The sequence below is a fragment of the Copadichromis virginalis genome, linkage group LG1 (assembly GCF_057382275.1).
Source record: "Copadichromis virginalis isolate Kocher_CV1m ecotype Utaka linkage group LG1, C_Virginalis_male_GT1.1, whole genome shotgun sequence".
Classification (NCBI taxonomy): Eukaryota; Metazoa; Chordata; class Actinopteri; order Cichliformes; family Cichlidae; genus Copadichromis; species Copadichromis virginalis.
The window spans coordinates 22,230,271-22,257,357 of NC_140618.1; the positions used below are offsets into that span (position 1 = coordinate 22,230,271).

Below are 27,087 nucleotides of genomic sequence, written 5' to 3' on the forward strand. Positions count from 1 at the left end.
TGGCTTAGATGCAACTGTGAGGCATATTTTACATCTCATGTCAGATCAAGCTGGCAGATGCCAAGCCGAGCTATTAAACTCCACCAATTGGATAATGCCTAATTGTTCGGCTTTAAAGGACCGTGGAGACCTGCTTAACTTGAATACAAAAATAACTACTGCCTTCTGAGAATATAGAGTGCATAAAACATTGTAAAAAACATTAATACTTGATTAAATTGTATAAATGATTTCGGTCCTAAATGCTGAATTGCTTGATGCATTCTTACAGCGTGGGTATTCATGACAAATGAGAAATTCAAATACGTGCAATATGCCATATTTGCACAGCTTCTCCCTTATTAGATAGCGAGGTTTTTATGGCATTCCCTCACATTATATTTACACGAAAACCCCCGGTGTCACAGCTGCCCGTGCTGGCTCAAGTTATTTTCATGGAGTGTTTTAATGCTTCCTCCAAGGCAGCAGCTTGCCCATGGGATGGCCTGATCCGCACACAATGGGAGGAATCACAAGGAAAAGGCTTGTTGTGATGCTTTTGTGTGTAAGCAGCGCAAAGGCCCACATTACACTAATCTCTTTTCCCTTGTTCACTTACAAGACACAATCTCAGGTCTTCAGAGCTTCTACAATTCTAATAGGGCAGAAATCACTTGGGGCAAAAGATCACAGCTTCTTCTTCTTCTTTTTTTCATTAGTCCCAGTATGCTGGAGCAAGGTCACTAATATACACGCACACACATATGCAGACCATATATCTGTCTATCTGTTAAAAGCACATGCGCTGACAAATAAGCACTTTTTCCTCTGCAGCTGAAATTAAAGTGTAGCACGACCGCAGTCAGTGAAAGCTGCTGGTGAGTCAAAATAATAATTAATGCACGACTCTTTCAGACTGTAGCTAACAAAATGGTTGCCACAAAAACAGGGAGAAAGAAACTTATTTTTTAATACCCGAACTGTAGCACAAAAAAAAAAAAAAAAAAAAAAAAGACACGAGGGCGACACAAATGTTTGTTTAAAATTCAGTTTCAACCACCTGCACTCTTTTTGCACAACCTGACAGTTCTCAGTCTTGGTCTGTATGCTGTTTGTGCAAGTGTACTAATGCCTGTGCCCCTATTCCCGTGTGTGTGTGTGTGTGTGTGTGTGTGTGTGTGTGTGTGTGTGTGTGTGTGTGTGTGTGCGCGCAGGGACTCCAAAATCCACCACATTTTAATTACTGCCCGGCTGCACTGTGTTCCTCTTTGATATGGAAATAGAGGCAACCATCTTCACACAGCCACTGTACAAATCTTCATGTGATTCATAAAAAACAATGAGCCGGGCTAATTCCTCCACCTGATTACAGTCCCAGACCTGTGTCAGAGAAATGCGGCCACCAACGCCTTTCCAATTAATTCTACATATTAATGGGTGATTTAAAAAAAAAAAATCAACAAAGGCTACTTACCATAGCCTAGACTGTTGCATTTTGAAGTCAAACTTAATTATGCACAACTATGCTATGGACTGAAAGAAAATGTCCAATTATTTTGAGAAAAACATATTCGGTGGGAGAGTGAATGATGCAGATCAAAATGGGCCACTTACATTACTTGTGCAATTATACAGTTCCTGTGATGATACACATATTTAGGTTTTATCTTTATTTTTTTTAATCTGTAATCTTGTAATGTCAGCAATACCGTTCACTTAGAGCAGCCAGGGGGACACTGAGATCTAACAGAGCAGAGGGAAAAACCGCTGCTGCCTTTGTTGAGGTTCAGTAAGTGTTGGCGCACATATGTGTTAGTAGTAAAAAATAAACAAGAAATAGCACACAATAAAGTTGAATCTTTGACATTAAAGGAACCTGTGTTCTTGAAAAAAAGCACAATATTAAAAAAACCTCTCTCATTCAGATTGAGGCAATGTAACAGCCAAAGCTGTGCGAAATTTCAAATGAGGAACCTTAAGATGCCTTTTGAAACAGCTGGTGTACTACACTCGCTCGCATGTGTCTGCCTGGCTCCACATTATCACAGCTTTTCATTTAAGAGGCTGACTTGATGGAGGTGATGCCCCACTGTCCGCTCTTTCTGGCTCCACTGACCCTTGATAGCATCGGTATTTTTGCCTGTGAGAGCTGACAATTTTCTAAACAGCGAAGAGCCATAATTAATTTAGTGACATTAATTAGTGGCGTGTTACTAAGTTGTCAAGAACTCGTTGTTGAAGGGTAAAATTGCCAAAAGAAAATGCTATGGCACCGCTTCTTATCATTGTTGGAAGATTGTGCAGCAAATTAGATAACACTTAGAAAGACAGATGTCACAACACGTGCTGCCACATTCATTAACTCCTGCGGTCCTTCAACAGTCCCCCGCCTCGCCTCAAACTTTACCAGGCCTGCTGTTCTTTACCTCCTCTTATCCTGTTTATCATTAGGTCCTAGCTATAGCTTCCCCTCTCCCAGACCACAGTCTACTCTTGACCTGTCACTTGGAATAAAATAGCTGTTTTTTGTAAACCCCCCCCCCCCCCCCCCCCCAAAAAAAAAAAACAGTACAAATGGAAAGACAAGTGTCCAAAGTCCCAGTGATGATATGTGTGTTGAGAGAGATGTAGTGACTTTTTGGATTTTGACATTTCAGATCACAGTCAACAGTAGTTTTATCTGTTGCAAGAGTAAAGCCATTCTTGCAGAGTGTCCACATGTATGCAGGCATGCCAAGCCCCCCGCCCTTCTCTCTCTCTCTCTCTCTCTCTCTCTCTCACACACACACACACACACACACACACACACACACACACACACACACACACACACACACACAGGATAAATAACATAACAGTACAACAAGAACAATTGAAAAGAAATGGAAAGTTAAAGAACTCGAGCCGAGCGGAGCGGAGCCACCTCATTACAAACTCAACTTTTTTATGAAATAATCTGCACACACTCATACACATATTGTTATCGTCATTCACGACACTGCACAGTTTGCATGTGGCAAAATATTATTTGCATTTCTGAATAAAGAGATATGTCGCTGCGAGTGCATTTTATTTTCCTTGTGCGCGTGTCAAATCAGCTTATCGTGAGCGGAATTGGTTGTAATATCATTAAAGAATTCATTTTGGCAAGGGAACACACTCCGAGTGAGACTGTTCGCAGAAGAGCAAGGCCGTAAAACGAAACCTACACACACCAGCACCTTCATTTGCATGAGTGTGTGGCTTGGAGTTAAATAACAGTTTTTTAAGCATTAAAATAACATAACATGGGTAAGATATATCATCACTGAGACGGGGACTTTTTCTTCCCCCCTCCCCCCCTTTACAGTTATGCCAAATGTACCCTCTGCGTTAACAGAATCAACCGTTAATAATCAGATAATCACATATATGAGCAAGACATTAATATTCACAGCATCACATGAAGCACATTTCTTTCAGCGCCCCTTTTCTCGCCCTCCTTCCCTCTCACTCGCTCCCATCTTTTTCTTTGATCCCACGAATTGCTGGCTCAAGAGCTTTAAATTATAATAATAATAATAATGATAATAATAATAAATCCTACCTGTGTATGAGGACAGTTAAAGGCAAGATTTGAGGTTTATTCAGTTTGTGTTTTTTTTGTCTGAACTCATTTTAAAATGGCCTCATCATTTCTCTTCCACTCAGTAAAACAAATATAAATTATATAAATATAAAATCACCATGTCATGCAATACTGGAGACACTGGACATGGACAGAGCAGCAGCTAGTGAGGCTTCCTCCCTTCATGCCAAACTGTAGGTCCTAAAAAACTTTGAACTTACTGGCAGATCAGTGTTAGCAACCCTACATCTTATGCTGAGTCCAGGTGGGAAATGCTGCCTTATTTCTCAGTCTTGCAAAAAAGCTCAAGTCTCACCCCAAATAACAAAACGCAGATTAGTCTTTGAAAATACAGGAAAGGTGCAAGGCCAGGCAACATTACATAAGATTTTATTGCCCTGTATTATGTATCAGAGAAACATACAAATACACAGATTAGTTGAGTTTTAATAGATTTGTTTCCAATTTCAGTGAAATAAATGCGCACATGTCAGTGGCAGTATTGATTTAAAAAGAAATACAGTGAATATTTCAAGGGGATCACACTGCCAAAATTAGTTACACTTCACATTCCTTCGACTATAATGCACATTTGAGCTGCATGTACCAATTGTGCAGTAGGTCATTAATTAAGTTGCCGGTAGTTCTCATGTGGAAAAATAAGTGAGAAAGGTTCAATAAAAGCCAGCGCGGCTGGCATCAAAAAGCTCTAATGCCGCTTTTCACTCTTCCCTCTCTCGCTCTTTTGCTGAGCGACACGCTGAGCTGCACAAGCCGTCAGAGACAAACTCTTATAGAGACAGAGCCGAGTGTCCCTGTATAGCAATCAGGACAATGTGCTGAATGGGCAGTCTAATTATAAATGTGCCATTTAGACTTGCATTTGGTCTCCAGAACCGGCTTACCTTATGAGGAAACGTGCGTAAACAGCCACAGTAAGAGCAACTGTGCAAAACAAAATGCCACACGGACTAAAAACTTTACTTGGGCGGAGGAGCGGACTACCGAGTGTTCTTATCACTGTGGCAAAAATAATAATAGTAATGCGCGGGAGGGCTATCTGGGTTTGAGGTCTTAAAACGGGGGGGGGGGGGGGGGGGGGTGTGCCGGAGTTAATTACAGTGTCATTAATTAGCCACAGGTGTGTCGTTTGTGTGGACGAAAAATGCACGTGCTCGGCGCTGAAAACACAGAAGAAGAAGAAACAGAAGGGGGGGGGGGGGGGGTGTTTAAACTGTTGTCATAGTGGATTCCCGTCTTATTAAAATGTTATTAGAAGTCCCGCAGTAGCCTCAGAGTGCTGTTTTTTTTTGTTTTTGGTTTTTTTTTTTACTCAGGGAGTGTGTCTAATTTTGAAAAACGTCTTAAAATGAGGGGGCACTCTACACCCGCTGCTGCCGAAATTAATGATCTTGGAGTGATATTTTAGGAAATCTTCAATTTTTCATAAACCTGCAAAATCAATTGACGTGCGTGCAAAAATAAATATTTCCTCAATGAGCAGTGTGTCTGAAATTTAAGTGCTTTTTAGTATCCTAAAATATGACCAAAATCTGGCGTCTCTAAATATCTAAAAAAAAAACATTTTATACTGGAAGGCCTTACTATTCATTGCTGGAACTGTCTTGCGGCAACAAACACATAAAAGGTGAGAAAATATCTCCTAATGGACACATGTACAGTTCTCACAATGGAACTTCTGTTCCGTTTATCCCGGGAGCGAGGAGCTTCAGATATTTCGGCTTAAATGGAAAACTGTCTGTTCGAGTACATCTTCTCTAAATGGACAAGCCCCGCGATTGTTGAATTTAATTTATGGCTTATGCATTCTTTTGGGGTCAATTCCCCTGACCCCCGGAGAAAGTTAAGGAAGAGCAAATTCCCAGGCTGCACGGCTTCAAGAAACTCCGAGGTTTCGGACAGGAAGAAAAAAAAAAAGATTAGTGGGGGTCTGATAACTTCAGACAACAAAGGTTCTGGATGCACGAGGGTATAATGAGACATAAGCGGAAGGTTCAAATAAACTTGTCTACCTCACATGTGGACAGGAACCTACCGGGGCGCACGTCACTGTCAATGAACGGTACCGCTCTGTGGACAGAAGGGAAACTGCCACCAGCAGAACAAAGTTACAGGGCGCTGTAAACACGCACAGAACACCGCAACCAACCATCAAACATTTAATAGCTGATTAAGAATCAACACTCGGCAACGATAGATAGTTGAAACGTTATCGGTGGCAGCGGTCGGGGTTGGTCTAAGCGCTGCAGATTGCACCGTGCAGCCTGAGTCCGCCCGCACGCTCCCCGCTGCTGAAAGGGAGAAGAAAAAGAAGATGATTTTAAAGCTCCGAGCGATGAATCGGGCTGCCGCAGAGTTTACTTGTGATAAAGTTCAGTAAACGCGCTTTTTACGAATTACGAGGTCACCAGAGCCACTTCCAACCAGCACTTCACGCGTCACTCTCGTCTCGCGTGTAGACTTGGCTTGTTTGAGGTGAAAGCGACGCACCAGACAGTCTCAGTGATTAAAGTTTGACAGTCATTCTCCGAGTCTCAAAATGTACCGACTCGAGAAAGCTTTGCACACAGTTTACTTTGTAAAAAAAAATAAAATAAAAAACAATAATAGTAGTTTTAAAGCAAAACGCGCGCAAGGTTGTGTGATCGCTCGCGCTGACAGCGCGCTCGCCTTTAAGGAATCAGCAATTAAACACAAGGTGGAAATATAAGGAGAAGGAGGCATGTTGGAAAAGCAGAGAAAACGTGTTGTTTACCTTGTTGGTGTGAGCCGTGCTGATGATTGCCTACTTTTGCGTCCTTCCCCGTGCGCAAAGAACAGCAACTAGTCTCGGCTATACTTTACTGAAAATGATCACCGAGCTATCTGTTGAGCGAAAACTTAAGTCTGCTCACTCGGGGCCATAGGAGGGGATCCCGTCCACTCTCTGTGAAGTTCAGTTGTACAAAACTACAAGTACCTTTTGTTAACCGTCTATCTGGTCTTTATCTCCCTCTCTCACACACTCAGACAAGAGAAGACGATGCTGTCAATCTTGGCAATCAATGCGCGCAGCCATGTCGCAAGTATTCAAAGCATTTCCCGTCGTGCAACATCAGAAAGTGAGTGGCCAGGGCATTGATCTGAGGAAGGCAAAGAGGCAGGACTCCCCCTCCTCCTCCCAGACAAGAGATACGGGAGAGAGAGAGAGAGAGAGAGAGAGAGAGAGAGCGCGAGAGAGAGAGGTGGCGAAATAAAAGTGGAGACAGGGAGGATGGCTGTTAGCTTACTGCCCGCTTTTAGTAAGTTTAATAAGCTTACTTAAATTAACACCACTTACAAGCTACACAACAACTGAAAAGTTAAGGGCGACCTTTCCACCCCAGAGTTTTTCTTCAGTGACACTTTTTTTTTCATTTGTCTCGTTAGGAAACGAGTAATTCAGCGACCCCTCCCACTTCAGTCAAAGTTTATTATAATTATTACTATTGTTTCTTAAGAGGAAAATGCGGTCATCTGTGAGTATAGGTGACGAGATCAGGTGAGCGATAGGCTGTTTTATTTTTATTTACTTAAGTTTTGTGATACAACAGCATGTATTTGTGTGAATTACATCACCGTTTAAAATATAGCAGCATTAGATTCGGTGTTCTTTATAGTTTGTCACGGTGTCCTATACGCCTAGTTTTCATTTTCACACCATCCAGAAGGCTGCAGCTTCTTCTTCCTCTTCAGATTATTTCTAATTTAATTGACTGAGTCTCACATTATGCATTTTTGATTTTTTTGTGTAGATTTTAAAAAAATATTATTTATTTATTTCATCATACGCGCATTTCTTGCCAGTCAATTAAGTACATGCAAGTATTGTCACGATATATACTTACTGGAACACAAGTGAATTATTACATTTTATAAAAACGTGTCAAAAAATAAAAGACTTGTCGGTGACTGTCTTACTGTTTAAATTTACACACTTATTTCAGAATTTTGATATACATGTATATATTATTTTGTAAATAATTAAAAACAAACACACACAAATTTATATATTGACCAGTATAACGTTAGAAAATAATGGAAAATTGTTCGAAGCGTTACGTTTAAGTTTTACTTTCATAAACGACATTTTACTGTAGTTTTGGTGTATTTGTTCTTAAGTTTTAACACAGAAACTAAAAATAAAATAACCATTATGTACCATCAGTACGTTAACGCAGAGCTATTGATTAGCAGGTTAGACTGGATACAGCTGAAATACAAAACACCTCATTTTTTTAAACAGATTCAGCAAATGTAAGTTGACATCTGATATTACTCAAAAATCCAGCTACTGGGACCTTACAGGCAGACCCTCACTTGCAATAACAGAAGATTTTACTGAGAGGAATTTATCTGTCACGAACAGAGCATATGTTTTAGATAATCAGCTGGGTTTGGATGAGGCCCACAGCTATCATTCAAAAAAGGAATCTCGGTAGAAACGTGCACATATTAAAAAAATGTAATTTAATTTAAAAAGAGGAGAGAGAGATCTGACAACGTTGTAGCTTTGAAAAACATCAGCAACATTTTGTGACCAGCAGAAAATACAAATAATAATAATAATCATAATAATATTAATAAAAGGTAGAAGTCCGTTAGTTAACATGCCATAAGTGTCACATAATAGAAATGAGAAAGTTACTTACAAAGACAGGAGACAGCAGAAGAAAATTCTGATTGTTAACTGCAGAATGACATGAGCTGAGCTGAAAGAAGGAGGGGAAGCAGAGGAAGAGAGAGAGAGTGACAGAGGAGAGAGAGGGGGGGGGGGGTGAGAGGGAGGGAGAGAAAGAGAGTGAGGCAGAGAGAGAGAACAACTTCGCGACAGATGCGAGTCCTGAGCGTCTCACTTTCCCTTTCTTGCTGTTCCAGGTGAAGCAAAACACACCAACACCACATCTACATCAAAGACCTTCAAAATGCTCCTGTGCGCGTTACAATGCACACACTGCATGCTTTTCTCCACTGAACTTCTACAACACTGATAGCCTGCAAGTTAAGTATTAACTTTTTTTTTCCCGGCAGTATGCGAAATGTCAAAGTTTACATTTAGCTACGAATAAATAAATAAAGACTTACCTTTAACACTGAAACTTTTCTACTGTCACACTTTTAACCTGAGCCCCTCTTCTAAAGCTATAACGATCTGATTCACATCACCAAATTTAATAAAAATCATACAGAGTAAAAAGCTTTGCACCATAAAATTGCATATGATCCTATAACAGTCTGACACCGTGTTTTTCCGGATGCATACATGATGATTCTGTGTTGTTCCTGCTGTTAGTGTACCTTCTTTAACGAGCGGAGTTTTTTCTTTCACCGCTTGCACTTGAACGTGTGTTGGATGTGTCTCATGCGCCACCTTTTGGTCACTGTGTGAAGCTCACCTGCAAGGAAAAAAAAATCTCTTTAAAGACAGACAATCAGTGCATTTAGGGAAAACACCTTTATTTTATTTATTGATCTTTGTTTTTAAAGTTGGACGTTCAATTTTTATTTGGTTAACATTGACCAAACGGCAATAAGGAGTGCAATGGCATTACCACCGGTTTCCATTGTTGCTGCTTCAAAAGTGACAGTGTGAGTAGGGTTAAAAGAAAAAAAAAGGGTGCAAAACAATATGAGTCATTACATTTGTTTAACGTGTATTTATTTCCAGACTTTGCTCTGTTCAGTGACAGATGATTGTGCAGCTGAACAGGTGCCCGCAAGTGCCAGATAGTTCTCTAAATACAAATATAGGCTACTTTTACAGAGGTGACTGTAATGGCTTCCTCTTTATAGCTCAGATGGTAGTGCGCGAAGCCTGTGTGAAGAGCAAAAGACAGTCCAACTTGTTGGGGGGTAAGGCAGACACATTTGCATACCCTGTGAGTCTTTGATGCATCTTGAAATTCAAGTCTAGCCCATAAATATTTGAAAAGGAGAGTGCATGAAAATCAACATTTTTGTTACATTAAATTAACATGTGTTCTTCTCCTGTTCTGCATGGTTAATTAGAGAACACCATTGAGTCAGTGAGTGAGGATTGGGGGGGGGGGGGGGGGGGGGGGGGGCTGCTTTGATTACACTGCAACCAGAGGAGGTTTCAAAGGTGTGCAGCTGATTCATGCTTAGGAATACAGTCATTAGTATCTCAATGAGCAGCCAAAATTATCAAAATTCCAAAGGAAGATTTTAAAAGTTCTACTTTAAACCATTTACTTTTCATTCTACAGCAGTTTAGGTGTCTGTCTCTGGACATGGGATCTCCTTTGACACATACAAGTTTGTTTTAACCCCATATTTATGAGCAGTGCACAGACAATAAGTGCTTGTTGCAGTTATACGTAGATACACAGCAATTTTAAGCACTTGTTTAATATCTACACCCATGACGGGTGTATAAATGGGTAATATTTGCTTGATAATGTAGTATATAGCCCTATTTTTAATATAAAAAAAAATCTACACAGTGCCACCTTCATATAATCCTAATCCATCTTACATTTGGAAATGTGCAGGCAGAAATGTGCAGACACGCCTTTGCTTTTCATTTTTAATGCACTTTGCAAGTAGTTGTGCATGCAGGTTTGGTGGTCTAGGTAAAAAGTAAATGCTGGTAGTTCTGCTCAGCTGTTACTTCCATGACACTGGGCGCAGTAAGTGACTCCAAAATGTTGCAATAAATACAGTTTCTTAAGTTTCTTTTCTATCTATTAATACAGTTTATATTTTGTGTTCTATAAAAAAATGTAAATGTATGAGAAACTGTAAGATTTTCAGTGACTAAGACCCTTACCTACCATTGGTTAGATGATCAGTTAAAAACGCCGACAAGGTTCAGCTGTAAGTGATCAGTGTCCGCCCAACCAACATAGCTCACTGAATGCCAGATATAGCAATTAACTCAAACACTATTTGCATACATGCAAATGATCTATCCCAACTGGACTTGCAACGTGGGATGCGCTGTTCTCATTAGTTGACCCAAATCTCTTACTTGTAACTCTGGATTTCATCAAAGTTTAGTCAGGATCTAATATTTCCTTTCAAGTTAACAGCGAACCCCTGATAAATCATGTCGAAATAAGGAGTGCAACATGCCAGTTCTAATGATGTAGTGATGAGCGACATCATCACGCTGCCTGTGCCAACAACGCTACAAATGTACACATACAACTCATGTATGATGGTCAGTGATGTGCGGTACTGTACATTTAAAGTGCTTCTGAACACGTTACCTGCACTGTCTTATTTGAGGTACAGTCAGAAATCTGGTTATGCGAGCGAGTATAACACAGATTACTCCGAAGAATTTAATTTTTCCACAGCTGTTATATCTTTCAGTAAAACACATTTTTCAAGCTGCAAAGTAAATGTCCTACCATTTTAATGCTGATAGACTTATTAAAAAAATTTAAATAGTGATATGTCATGATCTTTTTGTTACGTAGCTCTGAAGATCCAAGATGCACAGCATTCTCACTGAATGCAGTAAATTTCACTTATTTAAGTGTGCATGTGTACATGGAGCTGCTAGACTAAAGACGAGGCCCAGGGGCATTTGGTTCATTTGCAAAGTAATTGCTTTTATGTACAAAAAACTCATTCACTGTAGGTATTGTAAAAGCTTTCCGTTTAGGGAAACATGAGATTAATTCATTGTTTAGCGTAACACAGCACCTTTTCAACATTCACTTAATGATTCATGTTGGAGGAATTGTGTTGTCTATAATAGGCCAATAAAGAAATGCCTCAATACGTAATAAACATTTGTACCTCTCTGATGATCCCATTGTTTTAAAAAAACATTAAAAAACTAACAAAGTGGCTTCAACATAAAACAATTCAAAAATAGGAAGTTTTCTTTTTGGGGAAAGCTGGGCCAATGCGGTGCAGCATGAATGTTATTCAGCTTTCCCTCTATTCTTTATATAGCGTGCACACACGTTGGGAAGAATATTCAGTGATTCCTAGCTCTTCAATTATTCAACAAATTCCATTTCTTACATATTAAAAAATGTACCGTATGTGGAACTTGAAAATGATAAAACAGCATAAAATACTATTTTGAAATCAAAGCACCTATTGCATGGGCTTTCTTGGTTTTGTATTTGTACAATTGGACTACAATCCGGATCCCCACAGTGTGCAAAGGAGGCACCAGCTGGGTTTTCCACTGTAGCCTAATTCTTATTCACTGTAACAATAATATTTATGTGATTGAAATAGGTATCACTGGGAATCGCAGGCGGATTTCTCCTTTCTTCTTCATGTCACAGGAAAACTATGAATATGTTACAAATGCATTGTGCGCTGTAGTGAAGAACACAGACCTGAGAACAAGGTCAGACTGCTCAGCGTGGTGTCAAGAGGCTCTCTCTCTTTCAAGCAAAGGCCTTTAAAAAAAAAAGCAACAAAAAGTCAAAGCCTTAACCTAATCAATGTCATCTGAAGAGCACTGTAAACACTTGCGCGAGGCTCTTTTATGCTTGGATTTTAAGTGAGACATTTTATTTTCTTGTATAAAAGCTACTCTCTAGCAAACATTTCTGTCAGGACGCTGAGCAGCGGTTTTTCTTCTTGTGGAAAAAAAAAATCACTTCTGAAGCCAGTAAGTATTTAGTAAAGGATTAATGCGGGAGGCCTTGATTGCGTTTAACAGAACAGGACCCAATTAGCATAATAGGCCCTCTTTCATTCTCTTTGAAGTCCAGAGCATAGAATAACAAATGTATATGAACCGCCAGCCAAACGTCAATACATGGAAATGCCACAATCCTCGGTGGAGGGTCTTGGGTGAATTTTTTGCAAGAGGAGGGGAAAACATCCCATCTTATTGCAAAATAAGCAGAACAGTGGATGTGATTGGTCTTCTAGCCACCAGGGCCAGCGTGCTCTGTGGGGCCCTGATCCTGGAGGATCAAGATGGAAGCAGAAAGGATGTAGCTGCTGGAGGGTGGGGTGGGTAGGCGGGGGGTGCATCCCCTCTCTCTCTCTCAGGTGTTTTTAAAGCACACTGTGATGCGGATGAGTAAAAGTAATTACTCTCCAATTAAAGATAAAGATGTCACTTGGGAGGGAGCTGCAACACAAAGGCTCGCCATGCAGAGGAGGGCGAGGGCAAAGTGTGCGCATCACATCCTACAGCTGCAGCGGGACGAGTCATGATAAATGTAACGTGATAAATATTTGTGCTGGAAACTGCAGTATTTGGTAATAACGGCGCAGTTGAGCTTTCCATTTAAAAACATATTCTCTGCATTATTTTTCCTTTTGAATCCGAAGTTCAACACATGCATTTCTCAGAGGTTTCTTTTACAATTGCAATGGAGACGTAGTTCATGATTTAAAGATATGAATTCTGTACTTCAGAATCCAGAGTTATTAGTATCCACCTTCTTGGTTGAAAATACACGGAATTAAAAATGCCCTTTTGAGATGGAAAAAGCTTTGAACTTAAGAAACATTTCAAGAAGCCTCTCTCTTTCTTTTTTTGTATTGGAAGTTCACCTCCTTTGAGCATGCCATAGTTTGGTTCCCTTTTCAAATAATAGAATGAAGTTTAATAGGTCACGGCAATCAATGTGAAGGTTCAAAGAGAATCTTGGAGCGATGCAGATATATTTTGTAATTTCCCTTTGTACATGATTTGAATAAAGATACAGTCAATAAACGGCATCAGTGAAATCAAATAAAGACCAAAGGCTCCTGTAGGTTAAAAGCTAAAGTCACAAAATGTGTTCGGTTCCTGCCGTTTGAGGTTCTCAAACGGGGGGAGAATAAACTGTCCATCACTGCAAGAACTTTTTTTAAGGTACCTCTTTCACATGTCAAAGGTAAAATCAGGTCTGAACTAGTTGTGGAGGAATACCAACATCCCACAGGAAACATCAGCTAAAACAACTTTAGTGTCTTCGGAGATGCTCTCTCTCTCTCTTGTACAGTGTGGCAGCTACTGTACAGAAGACTTTACAGCCATATTACAGCTTTGCCCCTGGTATTTCTGCAGTGGGCTGATTTGTTTGGGTGAACACACCACTGAGTTTTGATATTTGGTGTAACATCAAAAGGCGATGCCAGCTGTGCCACAAAGACCTGCGCCACTAATGCGGCAAGGGAAATGTTTCATAAGTCGTTTGCACTCATAAGCTCCAGATAATGTTGCGAGAAAAAAAGGATCGGGACACTGATGCACTTTCTCGTACTCAGCGGGAGTCTGCTTGAAAGCGCTGAAATGCTCTGTTTGGATTCAGGACACTGAATTCTGCACTAACCTACTGCGCTATTCTCCGCAGAGGCACAATCGAACATCACAGGGGCCCACTGTGTCAGGGTGCCTTAGCCTACTCTAGCAGACATTTGGGTATTTGTTATGCCTGGAGAAGTCGAGCGAAAACCGCGGTAGAGTTTTAAAGTTCCCTTGAAAAAAACAAAAGATTTTTACATGTTTTTGTACGTAGTCTGAAGCTTGAGGCCATTGTACGTGGTGCTCGACTCATTCGAGCCAACCTCGTAGAAATAAAATCAATGAAATGAACACATGTGCGACAAAGCAAATGTTGTGTTAATAACTTTAATATTCACATTTTTTTTATAAACTTTCATTGCTCGACCTTCTCAAGTCACACAAAAAATATGTTCGAGGTTATTTTCATCCCGATGTAAGCAAAAATAAAATTTATTTTGGCAAGCCTAAAGGGGACTGGCAGTGCTACAAGTACATACATATGAGATTTCAAGTGGTTTGGTTTAAGAATATTATCTGAGTGTTGACAAAAATACTATCATCGTGACGCATTTAGTACCTTCTCGCTCTTCACATTCCATTTGAGTTTTTCAGTTGCGATCACACTGCAAGAAGCAATTCAGTCGTGTCTTGAAAATATGATACAGTGCACAGTTAAAAGTGCGATAACTTGTAGAAAATGTCATTTTACTATTATGAGATTAACATTTTTTTTTTAGACATTTCCATATTTGATAAGCACAGCCACAGCCACAGCCACAGCGAAGTCCTCAGGTTTTCTATAGAAAGTTGCTTTCAGCAGCTTTGAAACACCTCAGTTAGTTGTTGCTGCATACATCTCAGAGAGCAAGTTCAAGGCGTCGCTACCGTTTTTCTGTTGCTGCATATAAAAATGTCCCGAATCAAACAAAAATCCTCTTTGCTTTGAAAACCCAGTGGATTGTTGTCAGTGTGAAATAGCACCTCAGTGTCCAGAAATTGCTTGAGCTGGGAAGTGATGAGAGAGAGGAAAAAGTAAGCACAAGGAAAGTAAATATCATAAACACAATAAAAACAAAAAACTACAAAATTGGATAAAGTAACAGTGTGTTTCAGTTTTTTATGTTGGGGTGGGGTTACTTAACAGTCCCTTCTTAAAAAGTAGCTTTGTAAAGATATAACATACCTGCACATTATTAAAGGGCAGTTAGAGGCCAATCATTAAAGGTATTATCAGACAGCGATAATAACAGGGCTTTCATCGCGGTGCATGCATAACTTCATGCTGCCCAACATGCAGATTAAAACTAACATGCAAAATGTTACATGCGAGGGGTTTTTGTGAAGAAACAAGTGCCGTGCATGTAATATTCTTAACTTTCACAACCCGACTGCGCATTAAAGCTCACCTCCGAAAGCAAACCCAGAATATAAAGAAAGCATGCAGCGACATGAGTAGATAGTATCTCACATCCACATTGTGCAGTTCTGAAAAGAAACTATTCCACGCTTTCAGAGCCACATGAATGCTGCATTGCTCTGCAAGTTAAAGTTCATATACGTGTTTGTTATTGCGAGTCTTCGTTTACTGTTTTGGGATCTGATTATTTTACGTGCGTCTATTTGTCAAAAGATGGCTGATATGGTTAGTACAGGAAAAATACCTTTAAACAGGAAATAGCATTAAAATATCTGTGGCATCAAGTACTGGGTGATGGACAGAAGTTTTTTTTTTAAAATAAAGCAGTGAAATGACACGAGCTTTATTTGTGCATTTACAGTAACAACAGTGATATGTAGATTTTCTTCTGCCAGGCTACAGATGGGGAGCTAATTGGTGCTGAGGAATGCAGCTGTGCTGACTGCTGAACTGTCAAGGTGCTAAATCAAAAGGTGTCTCTTTTGTTAATTATACACAATGCTACAAACAGTCGTGTTCGTTTGAGCCCTTTCTTTGCACAGCCATCCATAAATATTTTGGCAGTGGTACAAAAAAAAATTTACACACAATTATCACAGTGGGATGAGCAGACTGCCTGCAGATGTTTGTTTTGATTATAATGGGAGCAGAGGCAGGGTTTCCCTAACCTAGAGGAGATGTGTTTCCGACAATCATGACGGCGCGGTGAGCATGCGGCGAGGTGCGAAGCACGCAAGAACACCTTGTTTTGGGGGGGGAATTAGCAAGAAGCATTAGCACCGCAAAGCGTGCACTTAGGCCTTACTTCATGTTTTCTGACTAGACAAATGTGTAGTGAATTCCGTTGTTCAGAGGAGAAGGAGGCGCCAGAGAAACGGGAGGAAGAGGAGGAGGTGGAGGAGGGGGTGGGGGAGGAGGTGTTAGGACGTTAACCTGTGGAGGAACTATGGAGAGAGGGCAAGAGGGGGGGGGGGAAAGAGAGAAGGAACATTTGTTGTTAGAAGCCAAAAGAGTGAAATAGTTTCATATTCATGTTTTCCTGAAAAGAAATATAAGCATGAAACTTTTTAACTGTACTTACAGTTTCTATGTTGTGCATCTATTACACTCGGGATGGGAAATATGGATTAGTCCAATAACACTGCTTATGGTTTTTTATTATATTGGTCTTCTTAAATGTTAAAAAGATTTTTCGATAAAATTGGATCAGTTTTGGGGGAAATTTTAGTCATTTCAAACAGCACTTAAACAAATTAATAGTGCATTTTTTAAACAATAGTGAATACATGCATGTATATATACATATACATATCACCCAACTTCAATAGCAATGAAGTATACTAAAGAAATCTGAAAATGTAGATGTAAATGCAAATGTAAAAAAACGTTTTTTAATAGGTCATCATAACGTGATTAGGACTGGTTAATATTCATTTTTAATTAATCTGCTTATATACAAAAAAACAAGAGGCACTGAACAAGAAGATAACTTTGTAGCTCATTAATCATTTCCCTGTACAAAATTACAGATTTGACGAGATCCAATGAATACAAAGAATTTTAAAAAATCCAACAATGAAAACACCTTTGCAATAAATACCACACGTATGTGATATTGCAGCGACAGATATTCCTGCTTTTATGCTGGAGTTACTGATGTCTCTCATGCATAATACTATGGAAAAGACTCTTCTTTTAATTCAAGGATTTGAAAGTGCACCAACATACCTCACTTTAACACCAAAGGAAGAGAAAGTCATTGATTCAGTCTCCACTGACAAGATGCCACCAGTTATATTCTCTGGCATTTCTCTATGCTGGAAATAATGTTATAATTGTTGACTTTGCTTCACTGTGCATATTAAACTTCCTCACACGCTGACAGCTTGAGTCTTACCGTGTGTGACAGATATATATGTGTGTGCATAGGTGTGTGTGTGTGTGCGTGCGAGGCAGGCAGACTGACAATCTGCTGCAGCTACGGTGAAAATTAACTCGCCTGTCTGCTGTAGAGTATGAAAGAGATGAGATGTGGGCGCAGTGTCTTTTATGCAGGTTCAGAGCTACGTTCAAAGCGGCAGCAACAGTATGCAGATGTGGAGTAGAGTTTGACTGGGTCATTGATCAGATCACAAAATGGCCTCATCAAGCGATTCCTCCCCAGCCTAAAAGATCCTACATGGATTGCAATTAGAGACTATCTTAGATCCTAGTAAGGAATAACGTTCACTTATTAGGAAATGAACAGCCTTATTGCTTGACTCTGCACCTTACGCCCCACCTCATCAATCCAGAATTCTTGAAAGACTGCTTCCCTCTCTCTTTATCCCTTCTTCAACAAAAATATGTCAATATGATCCCAGAAGGAATTCCACTCAAGCCGTCAGCTTGTGTGGAATTATTATTTTTTTCAGCATTTTTTTTTTTTTTGCAATGATTTTTCACACTCACGGTTCAAATAGGCAGATAATGGTTTCAAATTAGATGAGAGACCAACCTGCAACAAGTTTGCTCTTGAGCGAAGCCTCTGAGGCGAGAGCGTAGGACATGGTGATGATCCGCTCCTGTTCCTGCAGAGCTGAGTCGAGCGCCACTGGCACCTCTTCTGGCTTCTCCGCAGACACCGCTGGTGCTAGGTTTTGCACACTGTAAAAGAAAAGAATGAAAGCAACAAATGAACAAAAATCTCACACACCATAGAAATGTGGAAGGACCCTAGAGGGAGGTCAAAAAGAAGCCTGAGATATACCAAACTGTCCAAAAATCTTGGACACCCCTCATTTCTTTATATTTTGCTAGGAATATGAGCAATAGGTGCTGTGACCTAATGAAACATGATTTTATGAATGAAGATATTCAAAGCTCCTGCTTGGATGTCGGTTGACTTTTGTCCTATTCCCTAGATCACTGCTTCAGTAAAGCTGAAGCTCTGTGGAGGCCAATCCATGACTGATGATGCCATCAGTCATCAATCATGCTTTTACTGCACTGACAGTGTGTTTGGGATCACTGTCATGCTCAAAAATAAAGAAATTACAAATCAGATGCTTTCCAGATGGTAGTACATGGTGAATCAAAATCTGATGGTTCTTTTCTGATTGACATTTCCATCTAATTGAATAAAATCCTCACCAACACTGGCTGAAATACAGCTTCACATCATGACAGAGCCTCCACTGTGTTTTACACGCACTCACGTTTGTAAATCTCAAAGTTTGTACCTTGCATATGGTGGAGTAGGATGTGAAACAAAAATTTCAAATTTGAATCAATCTCCCTATAATACCTGTTGTTTCTGGGTTTCAGTCCAGTTCTTGTGTAACTTGGCATACCTCAGTCTTTTCTTCCTCTTTCCCTTCCTTAGGAATGACGTCCTGATGGATTGAAAGGACATATGCATCTCTCCTGTGTCAGGTATTTGATGGATTTTTTTCCCTTTTTCTTAACGGTATGACTTTCAGATACTGTTATTCTGCTGTAGATAGCTTTTTAGTTCTGCCAATGCATCTTAAATGTTTTAAGGACACTCTGTGCAAAATGCATGATATGCATACCTTGGCTAATAATTCTTTGGGAATTACCTTGTTGGTACAAGAACACTTTTTTATGACACTCAGACTGTGTTATCTGTGGCATTTTTGCAGATTCTATTAAATAAATGAGAATAAATTGGGCTGCTAGTAACAAAGCACCTAAAGATACAATTTAAAAATGTGTCTTCCAAAGTTGTTATGTGTAGAAACAAAACTGAATAATACCTTGAGTTAGGTTGCTTTAAAAAAATATTTGATTCATATACATCAGTGTTAAATGGCCTAACAAAAAACACATCCTTTTACAAATGGTGAGGTACAAAGACTTCACTGAAAATGAGTAAAAACGCAGCCAGTCTGTAAAGAAAAACTTTGAAAGAAAGGCTGTTTGTTGCTCAAGATCCTTAAAAAATTACAAGAAAGCCTGAATCCTAGGGTCCAAAATATAAAGAAATTAGGGGTGACTCAATGCTTTTTTTTTTACAGTCCTATAGTCCAGAATCTTCAGGGCCTTGAAACTGATTGCATTTGCTTGACTAGTAGTATGGAAACACTACTCTCCTAAAACATCAGAGTTGAGTAACACTCCAATGTAACTTCAGGGTTTATTTAGTTACACTTCATCTACCTGGACTTTGCCAAGATGCTTTTGATACGCTCCACCTTACGATGACGCTCCTCCACTTCTTGAGGACTGAGTGGCTCCTCAGGCTCCGAGTCCACGTAGCGCTCTGGAATCGACACTTTCTGAGGTTTGGACAGCTAGAACACAGATGCAGTGTGTGAATTAAGATGTTTGCCACTTTATTGTGATCTCTACTGTGAGGTCAAAAATGATATACGAGTTCACTACGCAAGTTGAAGATTTGTAATCCTGAAAATGATCAAATAAGCATAGGACAAACTGTAATAAAATATGGAGACTAAATATGCAGAGCTGTGCCCTGAAGTATCTTTAAAATGCTATTTTCATTTTAGTACAGGCAGAAAGTTTCAGCACTTGTATAGCTTCACACAATGACGTTTATCTGTCGCATACTAATGCATACTTTATACCGCCAGCATCCAGCCTATAGCTCATTTCTTCAATACCTATTTAGAAACAGTGCTGCAATACTTTCTGATGCTTTTTCCATAATTTCAGCAGCAAGTTTGTCAGCCAGTCTAATCAGGCTGCCTCACGACAGCATTGTGTAGGAAATTATTAATTATGTGCCACGTTTGCTGGTGCAGGTGCTGTTTATCTGTTGCTCATTTTAACATATTCTTTAAACATGATAAAACCTTTCAGTATATGCCTTTTAGGGATTCATCAAAATATCAGTGGAACATCAGTATCGACCAGTATTGACTTCTACCAGCCAATCAGCAAAAAAAGACGAGTGACATTTATTGACTGGAAATCTGTTGTGTCCCATTTGATACAGTTAGGTATTTTTAAAATCAAGTTTATTTTATTTTCCTCAAAAATGGGAGAGAAATACCAAGAAAAAGTAAACAAACAGAAAAAAAATGTCATCTGAGAATTTAAAGATCAGCAGCACAATCCACGAAATCCAATCAATGAGAATATTAAAAAAAGGGCTTGGTTGTGGCGCCTCCCATCATTTTAAATATTCCTTCTGTAAATATTTCTTTTTATTCACTTTCAGTATTCATTTTATAAAAGAAAAACTCCTTTTTGGGGTGAGTAGCCTCCTTTTTAACGTTCAGTGCACTGTTTTCCCCCTTTCATGTTATTCCTATGTTGACATTTTTCCTAGTCAGCTGTATTTCTTATTTTTAAAAAATGAAAAAAAAAAATACCTCTTTGTTAAGGTCCAGGTCATAGTCCAGAGGTTCCAGGTCAACCTCATGGGTGGGAGGGGGGGTTGTGGCCATGGAGCGGAAGGTCAGCCATTCATCCGAATGCGAGCGGGGTCTCTCTTTGTGCTCGGGAGGTCTTTCCTCCCCCTGGACACTCCTAACTCCCTGAGCCTCCTCCCCCTGAACCGCCCTCTCGAGTAACTGCAGGTCAAACTCCTGCTCTCTCTTCCACTGGACAACGCACACAGGAAAAATGTAGACTGTGAAACAAAGGACAGGGTGCTGCCACCAAGTTTTCTTGACTAAAAGAAAAAGTGAAACTTCTTTCACTTGCCTTCGTGGTTATATTCATGGCACACATGCTCGTCCTATTCCTAACATGATATTAAAGATTGCAGAGGGTTTTTACTTGCAATGTACAATGTCCAAATGCGTGTGTGTGTGTGTGTGTGTGTGTGTGTGTGTGTGTGTGTGTGTGTGTGTGTACAAGTGTGAAAAGGTAAAAAAAAAAAAAGAGGGCACATGCATAAATGAGTATGCATGCTGATATGAAAGATCTCAAAACACAGCATGCTAGAACTCTACAAGTGTGACAAGAACACAACACTTCACTCAAACTGATGACAAATTCAACAAACATAAGAAAGTTATACATGTTTACAGAAAAAAATGCAATAAATTAAAAAAAAACATGCCAATGAGTTCTTTAGAAAATATTTTTTATTTTTTGCAGTCACATTTGTAAAAGGAAGGATTCCTCTAGCCAACAGTAATTAGCAGATAAAACACTGAGCACATGATGCAGTCACCTAACTCACTGTATGTTGCGATATGTAATGTGCTGTTAGTATCAGTACATCAGCATTGCCCAGGAAAAGTGTTAAATGGGACAAGAGTTGGTCCCAATCTATAAAACATATGATTTCAGTTTTATCTTCATTTAAATTTAAAACAAACAAACAAAAAAATCAGGTGAGAAAAATGGTGCGATGACATTGACAAGAGTGGGCTTAAGAATGTAATGCTCAGTGTACGTAAATGTTTTGGTCAGTAGAATATAAGTAGGCACTTTCCTTCTCTCTGCCTCACACACACACACGCACACATGCAGACACACATATATGGACAGCAACAGCATGGACACATGGAAGAGCTGGCTTTAATATCTACACGAGGAGAGACAAGACGGCTGCTATGTGACAGCACAAAACACTTCAACGGGTTAGAAATCAATGTGGTAGGATAGTGTTGATGTGAAAGAAAAATGAACAGGTCAGTGAGGAAGGGTGAGAAATGATGGATAAAGCAAAGTTAGAATCCATAGCAGAGAAAAGGGAGAAATGCAGTGACTGAGGTCATTAATATGTTATATGTTTTATAGCCAAGATCTCATCTTGTAAAGATTTTGAAAAAGAAAACAAAATCATCACTATTTAATGTAAATGTTATTATCTGCACCTCATAATGAACACTTAAACAGTTATATATGTGTGCTACTTTTAATGCTGCAGCTTGTTGTAGACCAGAAACGTATCTACTTATCTGTATAGGTCTTTTTTACCGAAGGGCATTTAGGACAAGCACACCAGAAAGGCACTTGGAGACCACATTCTCCTCCTAAGTCATAATATTTTTTTCTTAAAGGGATCCAAGTCTGCAACTCAACTGAATGGGTTCTTTAGGCCAAATGACTTTGGCGAAAAAGACCTACTGAAGCCTGAAAACAACACGTGCTGAATAAGCACAGATAGAGCCACACAGTGAAATGCCATACCGCACTAACTTAATAGTTTAATATAAACTTGGTAACAAGAGAAGCAGAGACGAGACCCACTGCACTCAACACAGGCATGCATTACTGCTGTAGACCGCCACTCTCAGTTTGGTTGTCGTCGTGCGTGAGAGTGTGACGTGTGATGCTGCTCTAGTAACATACTGATCCCAAGTCTGCTGAAAGTGAGCGTGAGGATGACGTGCGTGACGACGAAGCGGCGTGGCGGTCTCCGTGACTCAGGGTGCGTTTGCGCTGGCGGACGAGGGCCTTCTGGTGCCTCTTCATCCTCTCCAGCTGCTCATCAGCGCTCATCTTCCCCCTCTGCTGCTGCTGCGCCGGGTCCACAGCGTACAGACGCTCCAAGGCACTTTTTGGTCTCTCCTGAGACGAGTGGGAAGAGAGAAAGATGATAACAAGAGCAAACACATGGCAGACTTTAGACTGGTGGAAATATGACTAAAATAGCATTTTTTTAATTATACAGTGCTGTTAAATTGCTTTTAAAATGCTTGATTAAGTCTTATTAATATTATAAATGAATATAATCTGGGGTTGGAGTGACATGTTCACTCTGTTGTTACCCCCACCTTTATGCCAACTGCTGACGTTGCTCTTCGGAGGGTAACGTATGAGGAGATGCTCGAAGACTGATTTAACCTAAGTGAAGATCCGCCCGTTCCTGAGGGGAAGACCACAGATGTTAGAAGTCTGTTCTCATCTTAAACAATATTCTAAAGCATTTTGGCGGGATGAACTGACTGTTGTCTATGTACCTCTGCTCGGTAATGTCTTGTAACCTCCGTCATGCCCAGGTGTTACAACACTAATGTGACTGGAGCCATCACCAGCTCCCATGAGTTCTGGATCACTCAGGAAAGGCCTGAGTTCCACCTGACATATATGAGTGGATTTAAATTAGAAACAACATGACATTAAAAATGCAAACACAGCAATACACACAAGCTCTGCGTACCTTGCCGTCCCCGTTTGTGTACTGCCCAGTCTCTCGGTCCCTTTTACGTTCGTCTGACTGACGTTTGAGGCCACGTACAGAGGTGTGTCTGATGACTGTTGTCTCCCGGGGCAAGGGAGGCACAGCGGGGGGATGCTCATCGGGACTGTAGAGCTGAGGTAGAGGAGGTCTGGGAGGCACATCTTCCTCATTCTGCGCACAGAATAAATGTGAACCACTGAAAACAACTGAAGAAGGACTCTAGCCTTGCAAGGACCCCGAATACCAAGATGAAGAGTTCCTGAGCAAGTAACTCTATAGACTGTAGAGCCTGATGACAGTGGCTAGGACACAGATTACACAGTATACAGTCATAGAAATGCTGTTACACTTTGACTTCCATCACACATTGGTATAAACAAAGCAGGATTAATGACAAAGATAATACATTTCCAAAACGTTTAAACTTTGAAATACACATTAATTATTTTTCTGCACTTAATAATCCATCAATTTTCTTGACTGCTTATCCAGCTAGTGTCACTGCAGCTTATTCCAGCTGAGATTAGGTGAGGGAGGCAGTACACCTTGGACTCAGGGAACAGATTCAAAAAAATTAACCTAACCTAGAATTTTTTTTCGACTGTGGAAGGAAACCAGGGAAAACTGACCAAATCCACAGACTTCAAGCCTAAACCATAATACAAAGTTTGCATTTGGTCACAATTTGGTAAGCAGCAATTTTCAAAATTGTTATATGATTGCAACATAAGCACGTGGCAATTTTTCTTTAAGATTCCAGTAACACTACAGACAACACCTGTGATGTTATGCAGTTTGGATAACTATAATTAGATTAAATATAATAGTTTTTAACAGTTTTGGAAATTTTGTCACAAATGTAATATATCTTAGTTTATCTTGTAATGTTGATTAAACGGGGCTCAGTGTTACTTTTATACATTTGTCTTGCACAATTTAAAAAGCAAATTGAGAAAATTACATCTTAGCTTATCTTACAACAAATTATTCAAAAACACCAAACACTGAGGTTACAGCCCTAACTGCATTTTTCTTGTTCCATTCCAGCTGGGCGTACTTGAATTGAATTGAAAGCCTTTATTGTCATTATACATAGTATAACGAGATTAAAACAGCTCTATAAAAGTGAACTGAATGTCATCTTCTTAACTCACTCAGTTTGTTTTATGCAAAGATGCATGAGCACCAGCAAAAATGTTTACTTACATTTATTACTTGGCTAATTAGTGGCCAAATAAGGTAAATATTCACTTTTTTTCTTGGACTTTTGGACATTATTTCACATTTCTCTATTTCCTGACACTTCATTCAGTTCATTGATCAACAGGGGTAAATAGACTCATTTTAAGGAAAGTGCTAATGGCTTGTTGAAAACCTCCAACTAGAAAAAAGGGAAGTTGAAAATCACAGACTACAAAATGCACTTCTGTGTATTTAACCAACCAAAGCTGAACACACAAATGCAGAGAGCACATGATTAAACAAACCAACACAAACCAGCTTAAGTTTACTCACTTACCCACTTAGGCCCACTGATGACAGCTGTAGAATGGTGTAATGGCTGCTGGCTGAGACTAGAGGAAAGGGTGGGGGTGTGGCTACTGGGACTGAGGTGGGGGCTGTGCTGCTGCTGCTGCTGGGACAATCTCATCTCCATAGCAGACGCGCTCCCAGACACAGAAGGCACTGATGACACTGACACCGAAGGCACAAATTTCCTCTCTGGGGAATATGATGCGGATGATCACATGACAACAATACACACATGCTGTAAAGACAGCACTTTTAGTTTCCTATGGGAAACATTCAAGGGATTGGTAACAAAAATATGACTGCAGGCTTTAATGAGAAGATACAGTCGCAGGTCCACAGCGATTTGCTTTGTAGACATGGAACCTATAGCGCTTGCCTCACCTGGGTTGGTAACAGAGGAGATGGTGACTTTGTAGTTGGCTTTACTGCTGCTGAGACCTGCGATAACATCCTCAATCCTCCAAAGCTCCTTTCTGATCTGGACCTTCTCTTGCTGCTCACATAGAAACACAGAACCACACACACACACAGACGCATACAGACACATTTTCATATTTTACAGATTTTAATTAGAATCCAACACACGATCCTCTGAACCAGTTCTTTGCTTTGTCTGAGTATATGACATCAGCAGTATTTAGCTCATTCCCATTCAAAGCGAGCGACTGCTTGCGGGAGTTAATGGAGATCACTGAGCCACAGACCTGAGAAAGATCACAGCGGCTCATCTGTCCCTGCAGGGCCGACTTCAGCCAGTCCACGTCCCTCTCAAGCTGGCTGTACTCATTCCATGCATTTTCCATCTCCTAAAGAACAAAACACATCACGCTCTGTGTTACAATGCCAAAAAAACAGTGTTCACACACTGTACTTAGCTTGTGAATAAAAAGCTGTTTTAGTGGCGTGTATGTGAGCTGCAGTTAAGACCAGGTGTGTTAAGTGCTGATTTTTATGATTTATCACTTCTTCTTTTTTTTTAAATTGCAGTGTGCACTGACAGACTACAACCAATGCCTGGAAATGTCTTTAAGCCAAAGACACATTTGTTTGCTTTCATGTAATCTTGCGGTTTATTTGTGAATGTTCTTTTGAAACTCGTAATTTTCATTTCAACACTAAATATTTTGAATATCAGTGAACTTTTTGACCAAATATTTTTTTTTCTGAGTGGCTGAGAAATCTACTCATTTCTTTGTAGCCGTAGGTTTGTCCCTAAGCACTCATTTTGATAGTGACAGTCATCCTGAAACATTGTGCCAGTTGCAGAAACCATAAAAAAGGAACAACTAAAAATAGAAGCGAACATCTTGTTTTCAACCAATAAAACATTTCTTTAGTAGCATGTGCTTACTGTAAGAGCCTGAGTAGTTTGATCCCTTACCTGCCAAAACATCAGTGTCAAATGTCAAAACAAGGTTTTTCAAAAAATTGTACTAGCCAAAAACTCATTTTATCTCAAAAATGGTGTACAGGGTTTCCTTAAACAATGAGAGGAAATAAGTAGTAGAGAACAAAAGAAGAAGAAGTGGTAGGGCAAAAAAGACCTATCTATAGCAGATGAATAATATCTGAAAGCCGTGCTCTTAAGAAAATAATCTAGAAAACAAATCAAAGACCCGACACAGGACATGAAACATACATCTGGTCCTTCTGCTGTACCATCTCCTGTTCACTGAAGCCTGAAATGGTCTCACTGGAAGGGTAGCTGTCATTTGTTTTGCACGGCAATGATGCCAAACACACTGCGAGTGTAGCAAAAGCATACAGATATAAAAATCACACAAAAGAACACTACCGGTCATGGATTGGTCTCCCCAGAGCCCAGATATCAACATTACTGAAAGACTGTGGGATCATCTGAACACGGAACGGAAAAAAAGGGATCCAACAGCCAAAGAAGACCTTTGACCTTTGACCTATGTCCTCCAAGAAGAAAGATATCGTTCCTAAGAGAGTTCAGACTGTGTTGAACAGTGGTCATACCAAATATTGACTTTCAAAATTTTTAAAATTGTGCAAACTCTATATTTCCACATATGTACATGTTTGCACATGCTTCAATAAATCAGTGCACCTATTTCACATTTTCATAGGAGAATATGAAGAAATGAGAGTTGGATGAAAAAGTCTGAGCCAGTTTCACTGAAGAAGGAGGCTGTAGTTTTTGTCATAAGCACAATGGA

General features: G+C 39.8%; 2 protein-coding genes across 16 annotated transcripts in view; both read right to left on the bottom strand.

Annotated features, from left to right (window-relative positions):
* sox6 (SRY-box transcription factor 6) overlaps positions 1-8,498 on the bottom strand; it is a 131,535-nt gene extending 123,037 nt beyond the window's left edge. For 4 of the 5 annotated variants that reach the window (XM_085454805.1, XM_085454822.1, XM_085454814.1 and 1 more), the window contains exon 1: positions 6,363-6,784. The gene's annotated coding sequence lies outside the window, so the exon portion shown is untranslated. Of the gene's footprint in view, positions 1-6,362; positions 6,785-8,277 lie in introns of those variants that run through there. The other variant, XM_085454795.1, reaches the window with a different exon arrangement.
* A 5,678-nt stretch (positions 8,499-14,176) lies between these two features.
* The window catches only part of plekha7b (pleckstrin homology domain containing A7b), a 74,782-nt gene continuing 61,871 nt past the window's right edge, over positions 14,177-27,087 (bottom strand). For 9 of the 11 annotated variants that reach the window (XM_085454776.1, XM_085454709.1, XM_085454742.1 and 6 more), the window contains 11 exons: positions 25,609-25,710; positions 25,286-25,397; positions 24,891-25,093; positions 23,351-23,542; positions 23,151-23,268; positions 22,965-23,056; positions 22,540-22,758; positions 20,604-20,834; positions 19,426-19,559; positions 17,762-17,910; positions 14,177-16,208 (listed from right to left, as the gene is read on the bottom strand). In XM_085454776.1, coding sequence (XP_085310902.1) covers positions 16,084-16,208; positions 17,762-17,910; positions 19,426-19,559; positions 20,604-20,834; positions 22,540-22,758; positions 22,965-23,056; positions 23,151-23,268; positions 23,351-23,542; positions 24,891-25,093; positions 25,286-25,397; positions 25,609-25,710 — 1,677 coding nt within the window. In that variant the 3' untranslated portion in view covers positions 14,177-16,083. The other 2 variants (XM_085454726.1, XM_085454767.1) reach the window with 2 other exon arrangements.